The 21,919-nt window shown below is 36.8% G+C and overlaps 1 protein-coding gene and 1 pseudogene across 2 annotated transcripts in view; both read left to right on the plus strand.

The window, feature by feature from the left end:
- GLOD4 (glyoxalase domain containing 4) overlaps positions 1-21,817 on the plus strand; it is a 32,796-nt gene extending 10,979 nt beyond the window's left edge. For both annotated transcript variants that reach the window (XM_077165447.1, XM_077165448.1), the window contains 5 exons: positions 4,033-4,169; positions 9,726-9,812; positions 10,079-10,192; positions 10,278-10,364; positions 21,362-21,817. In XM_077165447.1, coding sequence (XP_077021562.1) covers positions 4,033-4,169; positions 9,726-9,812; positions 10,079-10,192; positions 10,278-10,364; positions 21,362-21,427 — 491 coding nt within the window. In that variant the 3' untranslated portion in view covers positions 21,428-21,817. The remainder of the gene's footprint in view (positions 1-4,032; positions 4,170-9,725; positions 9,813-10,078; positions 10,193-10,277; positions 10,365-21,361) is intronic.
- Positions 1,093-3,841, plus strand: LOC143687972 (centromere protein Q pseudogene; annotated as a pseudogene).
- Positions 21,818-21,919: the final 102 nt, after the last annotated feature.

Genomic DNA, 21,919 nt, shown 5'->3' on the forward strand with positions numbered 1-21,919 from the left:
GAATGGGAAAAACTGAAATTGAGTCTGCCAGGCAGGGGTACCAGTGAGAAACACCTTGCCTCAGTTAAGGAACTGCTATTCCAGCAAGTGGAAGGAAGACAGAAAACTAAAAAGAAAAAAAAAAAAGTATTGCATTTATCATTTAGTAAGGTATAGACTTGGAACAGATCTTTAGAAAGTCATTTTACAATATGAAGAGATTCCAGAAGTGTTAATATTTTTAATATGACTTACATTCTTTTTACAAATAGTATTTTTTCCCTAGATAAACAAAAAAAAAAAAGAAAAAGAAAACAATACCCATAGAGCCAGAGATAATCATTCTTGACATTTTAGAGTATTTCTTTCCAATCTTTTATCAAAAAAAATATATAAATGCATGTATATATTCAGATTCCACTGTAGGAATTCCATTGTATTACAATGCAGAAAATCTAAACTATCCTCTTTGTTGGTATGTTGTGTCTATTAGTAACACTGTGATGAATGTATTTGTACTGAATGCCCTCCACGCATCCAGAATCGTTTCTATAACTGCTGAAGTAGAATTGCTCTTTCAAAAGCTTTGTACATTTCTAAAGTTTTTTTTAATTTATTAATTTTAAAAAATTAAGAACAAACAAAACTGTATAATCCTGTTCTACATATATATTCAGTAATTCTCAATATCATCGCATAGTTGCATATTCATCATTTCTTAGAACATTTGCATCAATTCAGAAAAAGAAATAAAAAGACAACAGAAAGAGAAATAAAATAACAGAAAAAAAAAGATTATACATACCATACCCCTTACACCTCCCTTTCATTTATCACTAGCATTTTGAACTAAATTTATTTTAACATTTGCTCCCCCTATTATTTATTTTTATTCCATATGTTCTACTCATTTCTTGACAAGGTAGATAAAAGGAGCATCAGAGATAGGGTTTTCACAATCACACAGTCACATTGTGACAGCTATATCATTATTCAGTCATCCTCGAGAAGCATGGCTACTGGAACACAGCTCTACGTTTTCAGGCAGTTCCTGCCAGCCTCTCCGTTACATCTTGAATAACAAGATGATATCTACTTAATGCGTAAGAATAATCTCTAGGACAACCTCTCAACTCTGTTTGAAATCTCTCAGCCATTGACACTTTGTCTCATTTCACTCTTCCCCCTTTTGGTCCAGAAGGTTTTCTCAATCCCTTGATGCTGAGTCTGAGCTCATTCTAGGATTTCTGTCCCACCTTGCCAAGAAGGTCCACACCCCTGGGTTTCTAAAGTTTTTGATATGTTTTGTTAAATTGTTCAACAGAAAAGTAACAATTTATACTCTACTGGTATAATAAGATAGTGATTTTCCCTGAAAATCTGATTTAACACTGTGATTCTTTAAAAAGTATTTGCCAATTAGATAACAAAATAATTGTATTTGAATTCTTATTTCTTTATTTGTGAAGTTAAATATTTTTCATATGTTATTGACTATTCCAGATTCTTTTGTGGATTACTGCTTTCTGCTTTTTGCCTATTTTGATAGGATGTTCATCTTTTTCTTATTAATCTTTAAGGTGATTTATATATTTAGGACTGCCACTTTTTGCAATATATGTTACAAAAATATTTTCCTGACCCTCAGGAGTTAGTGCCAGTAATGGGGCGAAATGCTTAGAGATTTGTATTTAGATTGAGATATTTGACTTCAGCGACTTTCAGCAAGCCGTTAGGGAAAACGACAAACAACCGAGGATACTTGCCTGTTTCCTACAAGGTTGAGAAATTGTGCCACGGTTGAGAAATCTTGCACTAACGTATACTGCCTAACGTAGATGTAAGTAGAATCAGCACTTCTCAGACTGTGATTTTTGAAGCACGATTTTAATTGTTCCCACTTATATCAGGATGCCTGACAAAGCAAATGTGTCCAAGAAAAAAATCTCAAAAGTTAAAAAGAAATCCAAAAAGAAAAATTGACGATGAAGAAGTGGAGTTATCAGAGAAAGAGATTAGAGACACAATGGAAAAAATTAAAAAATACCCAAATCATCTCTCTTCTGAAGGAAAAACAAAGCATACTAATCTGAAACAGATAAAGATAACATCCAACAAGAGAAAAACCTGGCAACCTCTTTCAAGGAGTAGCAGAGAGTATTTACAATCTATGATGGAATCAGTAATAATAGCAATTTTGAGTAACAGTATTAAAGAAAACAAGCAAATCCAATATCATCTCAACTGTCTGAAGAAAAGATTGCTACAACTGTGTGAAACACTGGAAGTGCCTCCCAAAAACCAGAAAAATTTAACTAATGTGTCAGGTCTGCTGAAAATGGAAAGGGCACAGCACAGTGCTAATGAGGAAGGTCTGGCAATATTGCAGGAAGAAATAGATAAAATAGTGGCAACCGCAGAGTCAATGACCGAGAACATTCAAAGCCTCAAAAGCAAACTTCACATTCTGACTAATGAATTGGAAGAAGAGGAGGAAAAGGTAAAACAGATGTTTCAGATGGATAGTAGTGAAGTACTCTCTCTTCCAGAACTTTCTCAGAACAGTCTCAAAGCACCAGTACTTCAGAAGGAAATTTTGATGCTAATTCCAAATCAGAATGCTCTTCTGAAGGACTTGGATGTTCTTCATAATTCATCCCAGATGAAGGACGTACAAACTTTCATTGAAGAAGCCTATAAGCAACTGGATGCCTCTTAACAAGTTTTTATATGAGATTGTTTCATATTAATTTAAACTTTATGAATTTATTAAACTATTACCCTGCAAATGATATTTCAGAGACTCAGGCTTCTGTGGGAATTACTGTCCCTTAATTACATGCACTTTAAAATTAGCCTGTGCAGATATACCATAAGCATCTTGTATAGTCCTGGAGTTTAGCAACTGGCAAGCCTGGTAAATCACATCTATTATACTGCTGCATCTCTGGTTATTTCCCTGGAACCAGAAAAGAAGAACTGCCACAATCTGTTAGTTAATAATGGCTGACTGAAGGTCATTTATTGCTTAGTGAGATAAGGTGTGATGCTAAGAGTTAATATACGTAAAGTCTTTGCATGATATCTGGTACCTAGTTTGCTCTCACTAGTATCATTTACCTGATATCTTGCAGTTTGTTGTCTGGTCATCTAGATGTTGAGAAATCCCCAAATGCCTTTAATCTTCTTCAGAACTCCCTAGTCTTTTTGTAGTAGTTGATATTTGAGAGGTGCCTTTCACTGTGATGGTAGCATCAACATTGTATTTTTTTTATTGCATTAGTGAATATATGTTGAATTTACTTTCCATTGTGATCAAAGGATGCTTTTATTTCAGAAAACTATTAAAAAGGAATTCCTAAGCAAGCTTATTCTCTTTAGTGACCCCTGTAAACAAATATCAAGCGACAAACCCTTCTTTCTAAACCATGTTTTCCTCATTGTGATAAGCATCTGTATATGTGTAACTAAATTATCACTCAACTATATAAAAAAACTAATTCTAACCAATTATAGTCTATTGCCTAAGTTACTTTTATCTATTTGTAAAATAAAATTACTAAATTTCATTAAAAAAAATATTTTCCTACTTGTGTTTGTTTGCCCTTTAATTTTTATCATAATTTTTTGTTGTCATTGTTGCCTTGGAATTTTCCATTTTGTTTAATTAACCTAGCAGACATTTTTCCTTTATGATTTTACTCTCTTTACTGTCGGGTTTAAAGAAAAATCTTCCTCCATTCCAAAATTGTATCATCACCTGTTTCTAATATTTTCATGCTTTCGTTCTTTAAAACCTTTTAACCCATCAGGAATGTATTTTGCTATTTTGTTCAAAGATGTAACTTTTTCCCACCAAATAACTTGCACTGGCAGTTAACTTGCACTAGCCAGTTGTCTTAGTACCATGTATTAAAAAATGTGCCTTTTCTTACTGATTTAAAATCCTTTCTTGTTATGACCTAAATTCGTATATACTTGAGCATAGTTTGGGCTTTCTTTTCTATTCCATTGAACTGTCTTGTGTAGTCCTTCTGTTTTATTACCTTACAGACCCTGTATTAAAAGTAACTCTAGCAGTGTCTGATCTTCAGAAGTCTGTGAACTACTGGTCTAATCTACTGGGAATGAAAATTTATGAAAAAGATGAAGAGAAACAAAGGGCTTTGCTGGGCTATGCTGATAACCAGGTGAGCAGTCTCAGAAATAAATTACCGGTGGTTTTGAGGTTGGCTTATAAATGAGGTTAATGTGAAGGTGGTTCCCATAGTTTCTTTATGGCGAGTCAATATTTATATAGATAAACAGAAAGAAGAAAATAAAAATTACTGATAGCCTCACTACTAGATTTTACCATTGTTTATTTTTAGGTATAGATAGCCTTTCAGAAGTGGAATTGCTGAATCAGAGGGATATAGACAAAATTTAATTCTGTAATGATGATCTGGTTTCACCTTTTTTTTTTTTTTAATAACCTAGTATTTGAGCATAGTTTAGTCCTTGCAGTTTGAACCAGTAATTTTATTCCTAGGAATGTGTACTTATATGTAGACACAAAGCAATGCGTACAACGTTATCTGCTGCAGTATTGTTTGTAAAAGCAAATACTAGAAACGACCTGAATGCTCTTTAAATTATAGGAATAGTTAAATAGTTTATAGTTCATTCATGAAACGGACCATTATGTGATTATCAAAAAAGAGTGAGGCAAATCTTTACGTACCAACATGGTAGCATTAAGTGGAGAAAAACAAAAGACAGATTATTATGTAAGTCATGCTGCCGTGTGTATTTTAAAAAATTATATATGCATGATTCCTTGTGTTTGGATACACAAGAAACTTCTAACTGATTTGCTCTGAGGAGAAAATAGGAGAGAGACTTCATTGGTTTAGTACTCTTTGGATTTCTTATAACATGTGTGTATAACCTGTTCTTAAAAAAATAAATTTTAAAAACAAGCCTGTCTGGATAGGACTAAGGTAAACCAGAATACAGGGTAAAGGATGATATGGCCTATATTTTAAAACTTCAACTTTATTGTAACTGGCAAATACTTTTTAAAGAATCACAGTGTTAAATCAGATTTTTAGGGAAAATCACTATCTTATAATACCAGTAGAGTATAAATTGGTACTTTTCTGCTCAGAAGTCATGTGAGACCAAAGGAAGAAATATTTATTTGGTGCAAAATTTATATTTTTGGTAGCTCATTATCTAATTTAACTTGTATGATCAGTTTATTTGAATCCCATGATTACATGGAATCTTGAATAGAGCATGAGATCTTGTTTGTCCATGTTAGTGTGATGCCTTGATATATCTCAGAATAATTTGGGCAGAGAATAAAAAAATATTTGCAAAATCCCCTTGGGGAACTGGGGAAAAAGGAGGAAATATTAAAGTTCCACATTTGGGAAATTCCTGATATTCTCACAAGCAATGGGGACAACCAATTCAATAGGCTGAGCCTTCAATCTTGGGGCTCACCCCTTTGAAACTTATTCCTGCAAAGGAGAAACTAAGCCAAATTATGCCTAAGAGTCATCCCCCAGAGAACCTTTTTTGTTGCTCCGATGTGGGCCCTCTCTCTAAGCCAACTTGGCAGGTGAGCTTACTGCCCTCGCCCCTACATGGGAAAATGGCTCCCTGACAATGTGGGGCATGACTCCCTGGGATGGGCTGGAACCCAGCATCATGGGATCGAGAAAGCCTTCTTGACCAAAAGGGGGAAGGGAGAATGAGACAAAAAAAAGTTTCAATGGCTGAGAGATTTCAAATAAGAGTCAGGAGGTTATCCTGGAAGTTATTTGTGCTGGTTTAAAAGTATTATGTACCCTAGAAAAGCCGTGTTTTAATTCAGATCCAGTATTATGGGAGTAACCCTTTTAATCCTGATTCAGTACTGTAGGTTGGACTCTAGATTGTCTCCATGGAGATATGACACACCCACTTGTGGGTATGGCTTTTGATTAAGTGGAGATGTGACTCTACCCATTCCAGGTGGGTCTTAATTAGTAACTGGAGTCCTTTAAAAGAAGAAACATTTTGGAGAGAGAGCCAGAAACAACAGAGCTTAGAGAAATGACAGAAGCCTCAGAGCTGACAGAAACTTCACAGCAGTGTTGACAAAGATGCAGATACATGGAGAACAGGGACATGGATATTTGGAGAGGCTTGGAGCCCAGCAGTCATTGCCATAAGGTGTTAAGCAAGCTAGAACCTGAAAAGAGCCAAAGGAAGCCAAGAGATAAAAGCCAGCCCTGGAGAAGTAATGTGTGGAACCTTCACAGGAACAGAGGCTGAAAGCAACAGAGCCTGGGAGCAAGGGACCAGCAGGTGCCAGCCATGTGGCTACCCAACTGACAGAGGTGTTTCTGATCCATTGGCCTTTCTTGAGTGAAGGTAACCTCTTGTTGGTGCCTTGGACTCTTTCACTTGGTTAGAATTGTAAACTTGTAACTTATTAAATCCCCCTTTTTAAAAGCTGTTCCTTTTCTGGTATATCACATTCTGGCAGCTTACAAACTAACACATTATTCTTATGCATTATATAGATATCCCTTTTTAGTGTATGGCAATATACCATACAATATAGAGTGGCTAGAAGAAAGTACCTGAAACTGTTGAAGCTGTATTCCAGTACCTTCTTTTCTTTTTTTTAAAATATTTTTATTGAGATTGCTTCACATGCTCACAGTCCATCCAAAGTATACAATCAATGGCTGACAGTCATCGTATGGTTGTTTATTCATCACCATGATCATTTTAAGAACATTTGCATGTTCTTAAAAACAGAAAAAGAAATTAAAAGAAAAAAAAACATATATCCCATACGCTTAACACTTCCCCCTCATTGACCACTAGTATTTCAGTTTATCCAATTTTTTTTAACCCCTATCCCCACCCACCTATTATTATTTTTTGTCCTTATTTTTTCACTCATCTGTTCATACCCTGGATAAGAGCATCAGGCACAAGGTTTTTCACAAGCACTCGGTCGCATTGTAAAATGTATATAGTTATACAATCATCTTCAAGAATCAAAGCTACTGGAATACAGCCTTTAAAAAGTTGTTAAATAATAGTGGCCAAATAGCTGCCAGCTCCAAAATCAAGAAAAAGAAATGTTCAAAAATCTCACAGATAGATGAATCTGACAACACTGTAGAATGTTATACAGTCATTAAAAGGAATGAATTGGAGCTTTTCTGTTTGACATGGAGAGATTTCCAGGAGGTAGTAGTGAGTGCAAGAGGTAGGATGCGGAGACATTCTTACAGTATGATCCCATTCTGGAAATAGAAAGAAATAAAGCTTTATAAATGTATTTAGGTGTGTATATGTATAGATGTTTGTTATTGTGTAGCTCTGTATGACGTATATGTGTTTATGTGTATATTCATATATATTTGTATATGGTCATATCAGAAAAAGTACTAAAGGATACACACCAGGTTGCTAATACATTACGTGGGAAAGTGGAGGGTGGTGTAACCTGGGAGGAAAATGGATAGAAGGAAAAGGTGAAAAGGAAGCTGAACCAACATGATGGGGAATTTTAGGTTGTGTGTATGTTACCAGAATAAAAATTCAAAAAAAAACAAAAAACATAAAACCATACAACCCTAGAGTGAATCCTAATGTAAATTATGGCATAAGGTTAATAGTGTAATTATTAAAATATTGTTTTATACATTGTAACAAGGTCACTACATTAATGCAAAATGTAATAATAGGGAAAACTGTGTGGGTGTGTGCACGTGTTATATGGGAACTCTGTACTTTATGCATGATTTTTCTGTACACCTACAACTGCTCTAATAAATTTTTTCTTTAAAAGGAGACTATGGTAGTTAGATTCATTTGTCAACTTGGCCAGGTGGACGTGCCTAGTTCTGTTGCTGTGGACATGAGCCAGTGGTATGTGAACCTCATCTGTAGCTCATTACATCTGCAGTCAGTTAAGAGGAGTGCTTGCTGCAATGAATGATGTTTGAGTTAATTGGCTGGTGCTTAAATTGAGAGCTCAGCATAGCACAGCCCAAGCAGCTCAGCATACCTCATCTCAGCACTCGCAGCTCAGCCCAGGCCTTTGGAGATGCAGAAAGAAGTCACCCCATGGAAAGTTGTTGGAACCCAGGGGCCTGGAGAGAAGGCCAGCAGAGACTATCCTGTGCCTCCCCACATAAGAAAGAACCTCAGTTGAAAGTTAGCTGCCTTTCTTCTGAAGAACTAACAAAATAAACCCCCTTTTGTTAAAAGCCATTCTGTCTCTGGTGTGTTGCATTCCAGCAGCTAGCAAACTAGAACAGATTTTGATACCAGGAGTGGGGTGCTGCTGTGGTTTGCAAATACCAGATATGTTGAAATGGTTTTTTGGATGGCTAACGGGAAGATTTTGGAGGAGCTGTGAACAGAATGATGGAGAAGCTCTGGAGAGCTTGAAGAGACTATTGGTATAAATGGAACCACTGCCAATCTGGACAAAGGGGAACACAAAGGGACAAATTGGAGTTTGCAGAGTGGAAACCATGGAAGCTCGGGTCTGAAGCCAAGAAACCTCGGCCAGGAGAATGGACCCACCCATATACATGGAGAGGGTGAGTTTACCCTGAAGGATGAGGATGAGTTTCCCACCTCATTGCAGTGGAAGAGTTGTGCAGCCTCAGGCCTTGGAGAAGGTAGAGCATGCTCCTTGGGGGACTGGGGAGAGCCTGGCTGCCACCACATGGAGGGGTTGAGTGTGTGCCCCAGAAATGGCAGAGAGCCCAGGGGAGGCCCTGATGCCTGGAGAGAGTGGAGCTGAGAAAAAGGTGGTCTTCTCAATGTTACCCGATGTTGATTTGGAAAGAGGCGGGTCACTGCATAGGCCCTTAGAAAGGGCGGGGCTACCGCTTTATAAAGCTGAAGGATAAATGACTTTTCAGACTTTGAAATCCAGTGGTGTTTGCCCTGCAGGTTTTCCTTCCAGTTTCTCTTTATGGATCCTGTGCCTGTCCTCCTTTGCATGTTGGCATCAGGTAACTTGTTTTGAAATTCTCAGGTCCACAGCCAGAAGAGAATTTTTTTTTGCACCTGTTTAAGGTGATGCGTGTAGTTGCCAAGTTGACAAGGGGTGGACATGTGGTAGTTAGATTCAGTTGTCAACTTGGCCAGGTGAACGTGCCTAATTCTGTTACTGTGGACATGAGCCAATGGTATGTGAACCTCATCTGTTGCTCATTACGTCTGCAGTCGGCTAAGAGGCGTGCCTGCTGCAATGAATGATGTTTGAGTTAATTGGCTGGTGCTTAAATGAGAGAGCTCAACATAGTACAGCCCAAGCAGCTCAGCATACCTCATCTCAGCACTCGCAGCTCAGCCCAGGCCTTTGGAGATGCAGAAAGAAGTCACCCCATGGAAAGTTGTTGGAACCCAGGGGCCTGGAGAGAAGGCCAGCAGAGATCACCCTGTGCCTTCCCATGTAAGAAAGAACCGCAGTTGAAAGTTAGCTGCCTTTCCTGTGAAGAACTAATAAAATAAACCCCCTTTTATTAAAAGCCAATCTGTCTCTGGTGTGTTGCATTCCAGCAGCTAGCAAACTAGAACAGAGACTGAACCAAAAGTATGCTTCTATCTGTAAAAAATTTGTGAATATATATTAAAAATTGGAATAAAAGATTTATGTCAATGGACTTATAGGAATGACTTTGGAATATTAAAAGTTGCAAAAAAGAAAAGTCCACTTTCTTATTTCTTTTCAGTGTAAGCTGGAGTTACAGGCCATCAAGGGTACAGTTGATCATGCAGCAGCTTTTGGAAGAATTGCCTTTTCTTGCCCCCAAAAAGAGGTAATGTTTGGCACCCAGATCTTTTGTTTAAACTCTGCCTACCTAGTTCAACCTGGCTGAGACCATTCACCCTCACTTCTTCAGGCTCATTCTGATTGTGACTTTGGTATCAAGTTCAGCAGTTGTCCCAAGAGTGGCTGAGATAATAAAATCAAACACGTGGCGCCTTAGTTCTTTGATCTAAGACTCCTTCAGAGCTAATGAGGACCATGCTGTAGGAGCAATACATGACTCCTAGTTCATTTTGCCTTTTTGTTTTCCTCAAGTTGCCTGACATAGAAGACTTGATGAAAAGGGAAAATCAAAAGATTCTGACTCCCCTCGTGAGCCTGGATACCCCAGGGAAAGCAACAGTGCAAGTGGTTATTCTGGCCGACCCTGTAAGTATTACAAGGAAGGGTGCAGGCTGTACCAGGGGTTTCTTCTAAGGTGTCTTTTTTGCCAAACTTCTTTTTATTGCTGTAGGATGGACATGAAATTTGCTTTGTGGGGGATGAAGCATTTCGAGAACTTTCCAAGATCGATCCAGAGGGAAGCAGACTGTTGGATGATGTAAGTGTCATTTCTTAACTTATATATCTATAGGCTGAAGGAGATGGTAGTAAGTGTATATAGGAAAGAGTCAAAGCAATCTTATTGTCCAACCACGTCTTTTTGCTCCTGGGTTGACTTTTGAGCCCCTGACCTGTATCTTCATTGCCACTTACGTGACACCTTATCTAAGCTCATCATTTGTACCTTTCTACTATCTCAGGCCACCTTGGGCAACCAGTGCGCTTATATATGTCATTATTCTGCTCAGTGAGTGGTAATGCCTGGCTACCTTCCGCTCTCACTTCCTTAGCTCTTTTGGTCATCTCTTCTTAATTTTATAGTATGAGTATCTCCCTTTCTGAATTATCCTTATCAGCATACTAACAAGTTCCAATATCTCCCAACTTTTAAAAATCTTTTACTGGTCTCACATCTGTTCTCCCTTCTCCATTCACCTTTATAGATGGATTAAAAAAATCGGTCTACATACTCTGTTTTTACTTATAAACACAGGCACCTATTCTGCACTGGCTTCTAAATGGTTCTCATTGAAGTCCTCATTAACCACCATCTCACCAAATTCGGCAATTACTTTTTTGTTCTCATCAAATGCAGGCTTTACAGCAGCATTCACAGCAATTGTTCATGGTTATATCCCTGCTTATAGCACATAGTGGCTATAAGCCACTATGTAATAGGCATTGTTGAATGATTAAAGGAATGAATCATTCTGTTCTAGTTTGCTAGCTGCTGGAATGCAGTATGCTATGAATGGAATGACTTTTTAAAAGGGGGAATTTAATAAATTGCTAGTTTACAGTTCTAAGGCTGAGAAAATGTCCCAATTAATACAAGTCTATAGAAATGTCTAATCAGAGACATCCAAGGGAAGATACCTTGATTCAAGAAGGCCAATGAAGTTCAGGGTTTCTCTCTCAAGCGAGAAGGCACATGACAAACTTGGTCAGGGTTTCTCTTTCATCTGGAAAGGCATGTGGCAAACATGGTGTCATCTGCTAACTTTCTTTCCTGGCTTCCTGTTGCATGAAGCTCCCCAGGAGGCATTTTCCTTCTTCATCTTCAAAGGTTGCTGGCTGGTGGACTCTGCTTCTCGTGGCTGTGTCCTTCTGCTCTCTCAGAATCTCTCTCATTCTCCAAAATGTTTCTTCTTTTATAGGACCTCAGAAACTAATCAAGACTCACCCAAATGGGTGGAGACACACCTCCACCTAATCTCCAAAATGTTTCTTCTTTTATAGGACCTCAGAAACTAATCAAGACTCACCCAAATGGGTGGAGACACACCTCCACCTAATCCAGTTTAACAACCACTCTTGATTAAATCACATCTCCGGGGAGATGATTAATTACAGTTTCAAACATACAGTGCTGAGTAGGGATTAGAAGAAATGGCTGCCTTTACAAAATGGGATTAGGATTAAAACATGGCTTTTCTAGGGTACATACATCATTTCAAACCAGCACACATTGCATCCTAGTTCTGTCACTTAATATCTATGTGATCTTAAGCAATCTACTTAAAGTCTGTGAACTTCAGTTTCCTCATCTAAAAATTTGAAATAAGAGTAATTCACTACCGTTACTGATTATATATGTAGAATGGAATGATCACATGTTAATGTTTTAGTTCGTTTGTTGTTAATTTTTTAAATTAGTATATTTAATATAATTAATAAAATTTATTTATTAATAAATTTTTTTAAAAAGTAATTCACTACCTAGGATTGTGTGGTTTAAATGAGATAAACATTTATAGACCTTGGCAAGGTGCTGACATAATAGCGGATGCTCAACTAATGTTAACTAAAGCAGAGAATGTGTAAAAAATAAACCTTTATAAATTTTACCATGAAAGAAAATAGAATATTACATAACCTCTCAGTGGCCAAATTTGCTGAACTTTTATCTTTCATGCCATTGACCAACTTCCTCCTCCTTTAAGCTCTCTTCTGTCATATTCATCTCTCTCTGGCAGCTTCTCCTTGGTGTTCTTCACAGACACTTCTCTCTGTGTCTGGTCCCTGAATGTTTGTCTTACCCACAGTGGCTCTCTTATTTTTCCTCTACTTGGAGTAAAGGTTACCTACTACTCTGATTACCTCTGCTTTGAGTTTCACCCATTATCTTGTCTCTGACTTCCTAATATCCAGTCCTAACTCCTCCCTGAGTACCAAATAAGTATTTTGTTAAGGTAAACGTCCACAGAATTAAAGATGCAGAAATTTGGTGTTCAATTTGATGAGTTCTAACACTTGCATACACTCCTATAACCACTACTCAAAACAAAATACAAAACATTTTCATCTTCATAGAAAATTGTCATGCCCATTTCCAATTAGTTTCCACCCTCATCTCCCAGAGGCAACCACTGTTCTCATATTTCTCACCATAGATGAGAAATCTACGGACTACATATAAATTGAATCATACTATTGCTTAGTGGTATTTAGCTTTACAAATTTGACAGTTTTTTTTATTTATCTGTTCTTTTGATGGGGTTTCCTATTTGTAGCCAAGTAAGGCTGCTCTGAGCATTCTTGTATAAATCTTCTTGTGAACATATGTTTTATTTCTTTTGGGTGGAATTTCTAGGTCACAGGGTGGATCTATGTTTTACTTTATAAGAAACTGCCAAGCAGCTATCCAACAGTTGTCCAGAGTGATTAAATCATGTATATTCCTATCAGACATGTACATATGAGAGTTCCAGTTACCTTACATCTTCACCAACATTTTGTATGATTGTTTATTTTAGCTATTGCTGTACGTGTTAAGTGATTTCTAATTGCGATCTTAGTTTGCTTTTCCCTGATGCCTAATGATGTTGAATACATTTTTATTTGCTTATTGGCCATTTGCTTATCTTCTTTTGTGAGCTGTATGTTCAAGTCTTTTGCCGTTTTTTTCAATAATACCTTGTTTTTTTTAAACACTGTATAATTTTCTAACATTTCATGAGCATACAACAAATGCCCATGTACTGTCCCATCAACTTTGTATCATAATTTTTCATCATTACCTCCCTCTTCACTTTCTTTGTTTTTCCTGGAAAATTTTAGAGCACATCTCAGTTTGCCATTTTACCCTTAAATCTTCAGTGCACATTTTAAGAGAAGTAAAAATTAAGTCATTTCCTTTTATATCATAGTTACCACACTTAAAAAATCAGCAATATATCCTTAAGGTTAGATAAAGTTCAGTCCTTATTAAAATTAAAATTTCCTTGTCTAAATACGGTTTTATGTAGTTGGTTTGCCTATGTATTTTTTTAATTCATTTTAGCTTAATTGAACTTAATTTGACTATATTAATACCGAGTAATTTATGTGATCTGGTGGGTTTAATGAGAAACTAGTTGGAAGACACAACTCTAGTCATTTTACGTTTTTAGCCATTCTATTCACTGCTCTCAGACATAAACGTATTTTCACTCTTTGTGTCTTTGCTCACATTGGAATATCCCCACTGTTATGCTCAGTGCTTTTTGTGTCTGGACTACTGTTGTGTCAAAGGAACCTCTTCACCTTGGTAAATTCTGAACATTTCAAATTCATCATATTGATGATCTTACCTCAAATATGTCTTTAAATAATATAAAAATAAAATTACCATCGTTAAGCATCTAATACACTGACAGGTTCTTAAGTGCTTTATATTCCTTCTCTAATCTTTAACATGATCTGCAAAATTGGTATCATCCCCCTATCCATATGAGAAAAGCTAGGCTCAGAAAGATCAGCACTTTCCTTATTCCTACCGTCAGTAAGAGGCAGGGCAAGGGCTTGAACTGAGGTTTCCAGGCTTTATAGCCAGTTATTTTTCCTCCTCTATATCCTGTTTCCTCCCCTGAACAGCACAGTATAGTTGTTACCCCAGTTGTACTAGTTAGACTCCTCAGAGCCAGATTTTTCTCCTTTTAAAAAACATTTAATACAGTTTTTACTTTAGTGTGGTTTTAGATTTATTGACAGAGCCATTTAAAAAAATTTTTATTGACAAATTTTCCCACACATATAGTCCATACATGGTTGTTCTAGTCTGCTAGCTGCCAGAATGCAATATACGAGAAACAGAATGGCTTTTAAAAAGGGAAATTTAATAAGTTGCTAGTTTACAGTTCTAGGGCCGAGAAAATGTCCCAATTAAAACAGTCTATAGAAATGTCCAATCTAAGGCATCCAGGGAAAGATACCTTGGTTCAAGAAGGCCGATGAAGTTCAGGGTTTCTCTTCTCAAGTGAGAAGGGACATGGCGAACATAATCAGGGTTTCTCTCTGGAGAAAGGGCACATGGTGAACATGGCATCATCTGCTAGCTTTCTCTCTTGGCTTCTGGTTTCATGAAGCTCCCTGGGAGGCGTTTCCTTCTTCATCTCCAAAGGTCACTGGCTCTGGACTCTGCTTCGTGATGCTGCAGCATTTTCTGCTCTCTCTGAATCTCCTTCATGCTCTAAAATGTTTCCTCTTTTACAGGACTCCAGAAACTAATCAAGACCCAGTGACATGGGTGGAAACATGTCGTCACCTAATCCAGCTTAACAACCACTCTTGATTAAATCACATCTCTGGGGGGATGATCTAATTACAGTTTCAATCATACAGTGCTGAATAGGGATTAGAAGAAGCAGCTGCTTTTCAAAATGGAATTAGGATTAAAATATGTCTTTTCTAGGGTATATACATCATTTCAATGGTGTATAATCAATGGCTCACAGTATCATCACATATCAAAATACCATCACCATGATCATTTTTTTAGCACATTTGCATCATTCCAGAAGAAGAAATAAAAAGAAAAGAGAAAAGCTCATATATCCCATATGCCTTACCCTTCCCTCTCATTGACCACTAGTATTTCCATCTACCCAATTTATTTTACTTATCCCCCCTATAATTTATTTTTTATCCATTTATTCTTACTCATCTGTCCATACCCTGGATAAAAAGCATCAGACACAAGGTTTTCACAATCACACAGTCACACTGTCAAAGTTGTATCTTTATACAATCATCGTCAAGAATCAGGAGCACTAGAACACAGCTCAACAGTTTCAGATACTTCCCTCAGCCATTCCAATACACCATAAACTAAAAAGGGATATCTATATAATACATAAGAATAACCTCCAGGATAACCTCTCTGTTTGAAATCTCTCAGCCACTGAAACTTTATTTTGTTCACAGAGCCATTTTTGAATAGTTTTTCTTTACCTTTAAATTCTGTTGTCACCGAGAGCTGTGAGTTCTACCTCTGTTGTCCTTTTGTCTTTCCATTTTCATTTAGAAAAGCCCCTCATTATCACTTTACTGCAAAAAAAAAAAAAAGCCTCCTGCCACCTTCCAGCCCATCCCCATTCTCTGCTACCAGCATTAGCCTTCCAAAGCATATATATAATAATTTTTAAACTGTTTAATCTTTGGATAACTCTGCTGCCTCCAAGATATATTCCAGACTCTGACATAGAGCATGTACTCTACTCTTCAGTCTTCTATACTGCTTCTCCTCCCTAACCCATCCCTCATTCCAGTCCCAGTGAACTGTTTATATTAACCAAGTTAGAGCTGCTTGCTTCTTCTGAAAGGCTTTCTCTCCTTTTCCTCAGTTTATCCATCAAAACTCAGGTGCTGTCTTGGATTCTCCAAACCAGGGTTAGTTGCTCTTTCCCTCCATTTTTATGGCTTCTAAACGACAGAGACTTCTGTATTTTTGTGGATTTTGTTTTTATCATATCATATTTTTAAATACTTTTTATTTCCATTAAAATAAAAAATCAGGCCTGTGAGGGAGGGTAGTGACTGCCATCCTGTTCAGTTGTCGAGATGTCCAGCGCCAGCACCAGCTGCAAGAGTCAGGAGAAGCCGCGGGAGATCATGGACACAGAGGAAGATAATGCTTAAGAAAGATAGGGAGTATCTTCAGTGATACAATCACAAGGAAAAACAGATTGATTTTTGGTTTGGGTTAGAGACTTGACAGTACAAATAGCTGACGAAGTTGTTTGGGTACGTGCAAGGGTTATACAAGCGGAACTAAAGGAAAGCAGTGTTTCTTAGTCCTTCGCCAGCAGCAGTTTAATGTTCAGGCTCTTGTGGCTGTGGGAGACCATGCAAGCAAGCAGATGGTTAAGTTTGCTGCCAGATGCATCAAGTCTTAAATTCCAGCAATAACATTAAAATATCACTGTGTGCAAGTTTACACAAAAGTTTACTAACCAACAAATAAACAGGAGGTGATGACCCAGACCAAGGATTAAGGCATTAGAAACTGTCAATGAGGAGCACCATACTTGGGACATTCCAGACAAAGACTTTTTAAAAAATGGTCCTAAATATGCCAGAGAGTTAAAGGAAAACATGGATGAAGAAACAAAGAGCTAAAGGAAAACAGGAACAAAGAAGCAAAGGTAATTGGAAATAATAGATGAACAGAAAGAGAATAGTAGTAGAGAGATGGAGATTGTGAACAGGAACCAAGCAGAGCTGAAGAGCACAGTTACAGAAATAAAAAATTCACTAGAGGGATTCAACAGTAGATTGGAACTGGCAGAAGAATCAGTGAACTCAGATAAGATAGTTAAAATTATCTAGTCGGAGGGGTAGAAAGAGGAAAGAATGAAGAAAAGTGAACAGAGCCCGAGGAACCAGTGGGGGCACCATCACGTGTAACAATATAAGCATTATGGGAGTCCCAGAAGGAGAAGAAAGAGGAAGAGGTAGAGAGAATATTCAATGAAAATTTCTAAAATTAAATCAAGACATAAATATACACACCGAAGATGCTCAGTGAACTCCAAACAGGATAAACCCAAATAAACCAAAACTGTGCCGTGTTATCATCAAATTGTCAAATGCCAAATAAAAAGAGATTCTGAAAGTTGCAAGAGAGAAGTAAAGGGTCATATAAAAGGAATCCTCAATAAGATTGTACCAATTTCTCATTCTTAAAGTCCTGAAAGCAAAAAGTGTCATCTAATAATTCTATGGCCAACAGAACTGTTTCTGAAATAAGGGAGAAATTAAGACATTTCCAGATAAACAAAAGTGGCGACTTTGTCACCACTAACTAGCCTGACGAGATGCTAAGGAGAGCTCTATAGGTTGGAAAGAAAGGACAACAGACATTAGATTGAAACCACAGAAAAATTAAGGGTCTCCGGTAAGGGTCTTAACATGAGTAAATATAAATACAGTTACTATTGTAGTTTTGGTTTGCAGTACCACTCTTTACTTCATACAGGATCTAAAAGGCAAATGCATAAAATAATGATAAATCAGTTTTTTGGGACACAATGCATAAACATGTAATTTGTGACAAGAACTACATAAAGGTATGGAGTTAGAGGAATATAGGAACATAGTCTGTGTATACCATTGGAGTTACTAGGTTGATATTTAAGCAGAATATGTAAGATTATAGAGTACAGTTTACCAGGCACAGTAGACAGAGGGAATTGGGAGTTAAAACGTTATGGTTATAGGGTTTCTGTCTGAGGAGATGGGAAAGTTTCAGTAATGGAAGGTGGTAAGGTTACCAGATACTATGAATGTGATTAATACTACTGAATGGTATGCTTTGGAGTCATTGATATGTTGTATACATGTTCCTTCAATTTAAAAAGAAAGAAAGAGCAGCGAAGGAGACAATGACAGTTAAATACAATACATGATCCTAGTTAGGATCTAGTAAGTGGGGGAGGGGGACTCTCAAAGAAACATTGGCATTCTCTGTATGGGATTTCTATTATTTTCGTAACTGTCTTGTAAGTTTGAAAGTATTTTAAAATAAAAAGGTTTATTTTTAGGTGTTCTATTGTTTTTAAAAGTACGTAGTTTTAGTGTTTGGGATGCTGTTTTGATATAACTGGCAAATATATGTTTTCTCATGTTTGGACATTTTGAATTCTTCACCTCAGTGAATTATATGTTTAATTTGCAGTATTGAAATATTTTATGTTGGTGCATTCTTCAGTAAACTAACATATAGCAACTTTGCTGTCCATCTTCTTTTCTTACTAATCTTTTATTATCCCTTTCCAAAGATTTAGAAATTATTCATTTGAATGTTGGTGATTATGTAGACCTCTGAGCACATTTCTTATTGAGTATAGTAAGATTCAACAGATTATTTATTTTTAAAATGAGATCATACAGTATTTGCTCTTTTGTTTCTGGCTTATTTTGCCTCACCAAATGCCCCACAGATTCATTCACATCGTTGCATGCCTCACAACTTCATTCCTTTTTGTAGCAGCACCTTCCAGTATATGTTTACACCATCGTTCGCCAGTCTGCTTCTCAGTCAGTGCATCTTTCAGCCACTTCTATTTACTAGGCCTCATGTGTAATGTCCAAGGTCAGCAGTCCATCACAACAAGTTATTTTTTTTGTTTGTTTATTTATTTATTTTAAAAAATTAACAACAAACAAAAACATTAACATATCATCATTCCATTCTACATATATAATCAGTAATTCTCAATATCATCACATATTCATCATTTCTTAGAAGATTTGCATCAATTCAGAAAAAGAAATAAAAAGACAACAGAAAAAGAAATAAAACGAAAACAGAAAAAAAAGATTATACATACCATACCCCTTACCCCTCACTTTCATTGATCACTAGCATTTCAAACTAAATTTATTTTAACATTTGTTCCCCCTGTTATGTATTTTTATTCCATATGTTCTACTCATCTGTTGACAAGGTAGATAAAAGGAGCATCAAACACAAGGTTTTCACAATCACACAGTCACATTGTGACAGCTATATCATTATTCAGTCATGATCAAGAAACATGGCTACTGGAACACAGCTCTACATTTTCAGGCAGTTCCCTCCAGCCTCTCCATTACATCTTGACTAACAAGGTGATATCTACTTAATACGTAAGAATAACCTCCAGGATAACCTCTCAACTCTGTTTGGAATCTCTCAGCCGTTGACACTTGGTCTCATTTCACTCTTCCCCGTTTTGGTCAAGAAGGTTTTCTCAATCCCTTGATGCTGAGTCTCAGCTCATTCTAGGGTTTTTCTCAATCCCTTAATGCTGAGTCTCAGCTCATTCCAGGATTTCTGTCCCACGTTGCCAGGAAGGTCCACACCCCTGGGAGTCATGTCCCAAGTAGACAGGTGAGTCTGCTTGTTGTGTTGGCTGGAGAGAGAGGCCACATCTGAGCCACAAAAGAGGCTTTCTTGGGGGTTACTCTTAGGCCTAAATTTTAAGTAGACTTGACCTGTCCTTTGTGGGGTTAAGTTTCATATGAACAAACCCCAAGACTGGGGGCTCAGCCTATAGCCTTGGCCGTCCACACTACTTGTGAGAATATCAAGAATTCAACTTGGGGAAGTTGAATTTCTCCCTGTTCTCACCATTCCCCGAAGGGGACTTTGCAAATACTTTTCCACTCACTGATCGAATCACTCTGGGATTCATCGGGGCATCACTCTCGACAAACCAACAAAATCTCTTGTCCTACCCAAGATTCCAAGTACTTATGGTGTTCAATCAAGCTGTCTACATAAGTTATATTAGGAAATGCACTAGTCAAAATATAAATTTTGTACCAAATAAACATTTTTTGCTTTAGTCTCACACATAAGTTGAAATTTTAAAATATTAATTATCATCTGTTTTCAGCACCCTGCAGTAATGACATTCCTTTGTTCTTCCTCATGTACAAATATTTTTAAAATTTGTACATCTAGTCACTATTATTATACACTCTCGGCATTCCTAGATTATAGCATCTCAATCTTTATCGTCTATATTTCACAACTAGTTATTTTTAACAACTAGAATTCTAATAAGTTTGTTGCCAGTTTTCCTGAAAACCTCAAATACTTCATATTTTTAAATGGAGTAAAATTTTAATAGTTATTTTTTGTTAATACTAGAATATGTACATATTAAAGTCATAGCTAGATTAAAATAAATAAATAAAAAATCAAATAGTACTAGGGTTGTATACAAATGAAGTGAAAAGTCTTGCCCTATCTCTGAGTACCATTGCCCAGAGGCAGCCATTTTCAACTGTTTCTTCTGGTATTGTTTCTAAATTTTATATATATTTATATAACATATAAATATATAATATTGTAATTTTCTGATTTTCATTTGCAAATATCATCTGTTCTTGCTGAGGTAGATGAGTGTTCTTTCAATTATTTCTCCAATCTAGTTAGTTGCTCCTTTCCTTGTGGTCTGATATCACTTTGTTCACAGCTCTGATTTTGAAACATGCTCAAAATCATTGTTTCCACATCTTAGCCCACAGCTATTCTACACAGCTTTCAAAGCCTCAGACTGTGTCTCTGCTCCTGCACCTGCACTCAGCACAATATCCACTCATGACAGAAATTTTGTCTTCTTAAGGTAGTTGCTTTTTGACTGAATGACTGAGTAAATGGAAACCAGACAGCTATTGGACAAGAAGTTTTAAGAGACTTCATTTCCAAGCCTCTGTCTCCTTTACAAGCCCTTCTTTACTATCAACCTTATGTGATAATAGATAAAAGGACTCTTCTGGGAACCAAAAAATATTATGAAGATATCTTTTTGAACTAAGAGGTCTAAAACTAACCAAAAAGTACAGTAGTTCCAGACTCAATTGCTAAAACATCAAATAGCTTTTCATATTTGGCCTTATTATGAGACTAAGTTTCATGACTACTAAAGACTCTTGAGAGCCTGTCCTGACACTAAGACTGGCAGCACTTTCTATTCTGTGGCCTGGCATGCTTAGTCAGTCTACCTCACTTCCTTGCTGCAGGTTTTGCCCTTTACTTTGCAAAGTGAAAATCCATCAGCAGTTGCTCAATATTCACCAACATCTCCTGTCAAATTGGAGTATTGTTACTCTACACTAGATGAATACTCTTGAAATATTTTATTGATTGTGAATAGTGCAATCAGGTATAAAGTGGGCTGTGTGTTTTGTTTAAAGACTTAGAATTAATGTATATTTCAATTCTTTCCTTTTTTTTTTTTTTAGGCGATGGATGCAGATAAAAGTGATGAGTGGTTTGCTAAACAAAATAAACCAAAGGCTTCAGGTTAACAGAAGACATCATTTAGAACCAGTGTTTATGATTCTCCACCTGTTGCATCCATTCATGATAATACTCTTAAAACTTGGTTGTTTACTATTCAGGCAAAGAGGCTGGGGGATGAAGATTTGTGTATTCCAGTCTTTGAAATTCTGATATATTTTATCTATGAAATCCTATTAGAAGTCCAAGGAGAGGGAGAACTCCTACTGTACTGTCACTGGAACGACATATTCTGAGTACAGCTCTATTACATCAGTAACAAATTATTTTCCAGAGGTGGAACAGCTGTATGGGAATTTACCCTTGATTGGGGATAGAATTTTGATATGTTGTGAATAATATATAGTTTATGAAAGCAACTATTCAAATAAAGCTAAATCAGTTGCTTATAACAATAATACTTCTAGCTCCTGATGATGAATCATTCTAATGTCTTATTCTGGCAGGTCTTGACATATAAAAATTTTAAAGGATATTGTTTCTTGGACCAAAAGATTTGG

This window comes from Tamandua tetradactyla, chromosome 6 (genome assembly GCF_023851605.1).
Source record: "Tamandua tetradactyla isolate mTamTet1 chromosome 6, mTamTet1.pri, whole genome shotgun sequence".
Taxonomy (NCBI): Eukaryota; Metazoa; Chordata; class Mammalia; order Pilosa; family Myrmecophagidae; genus Tamandua; species Tamandua tetradactyla.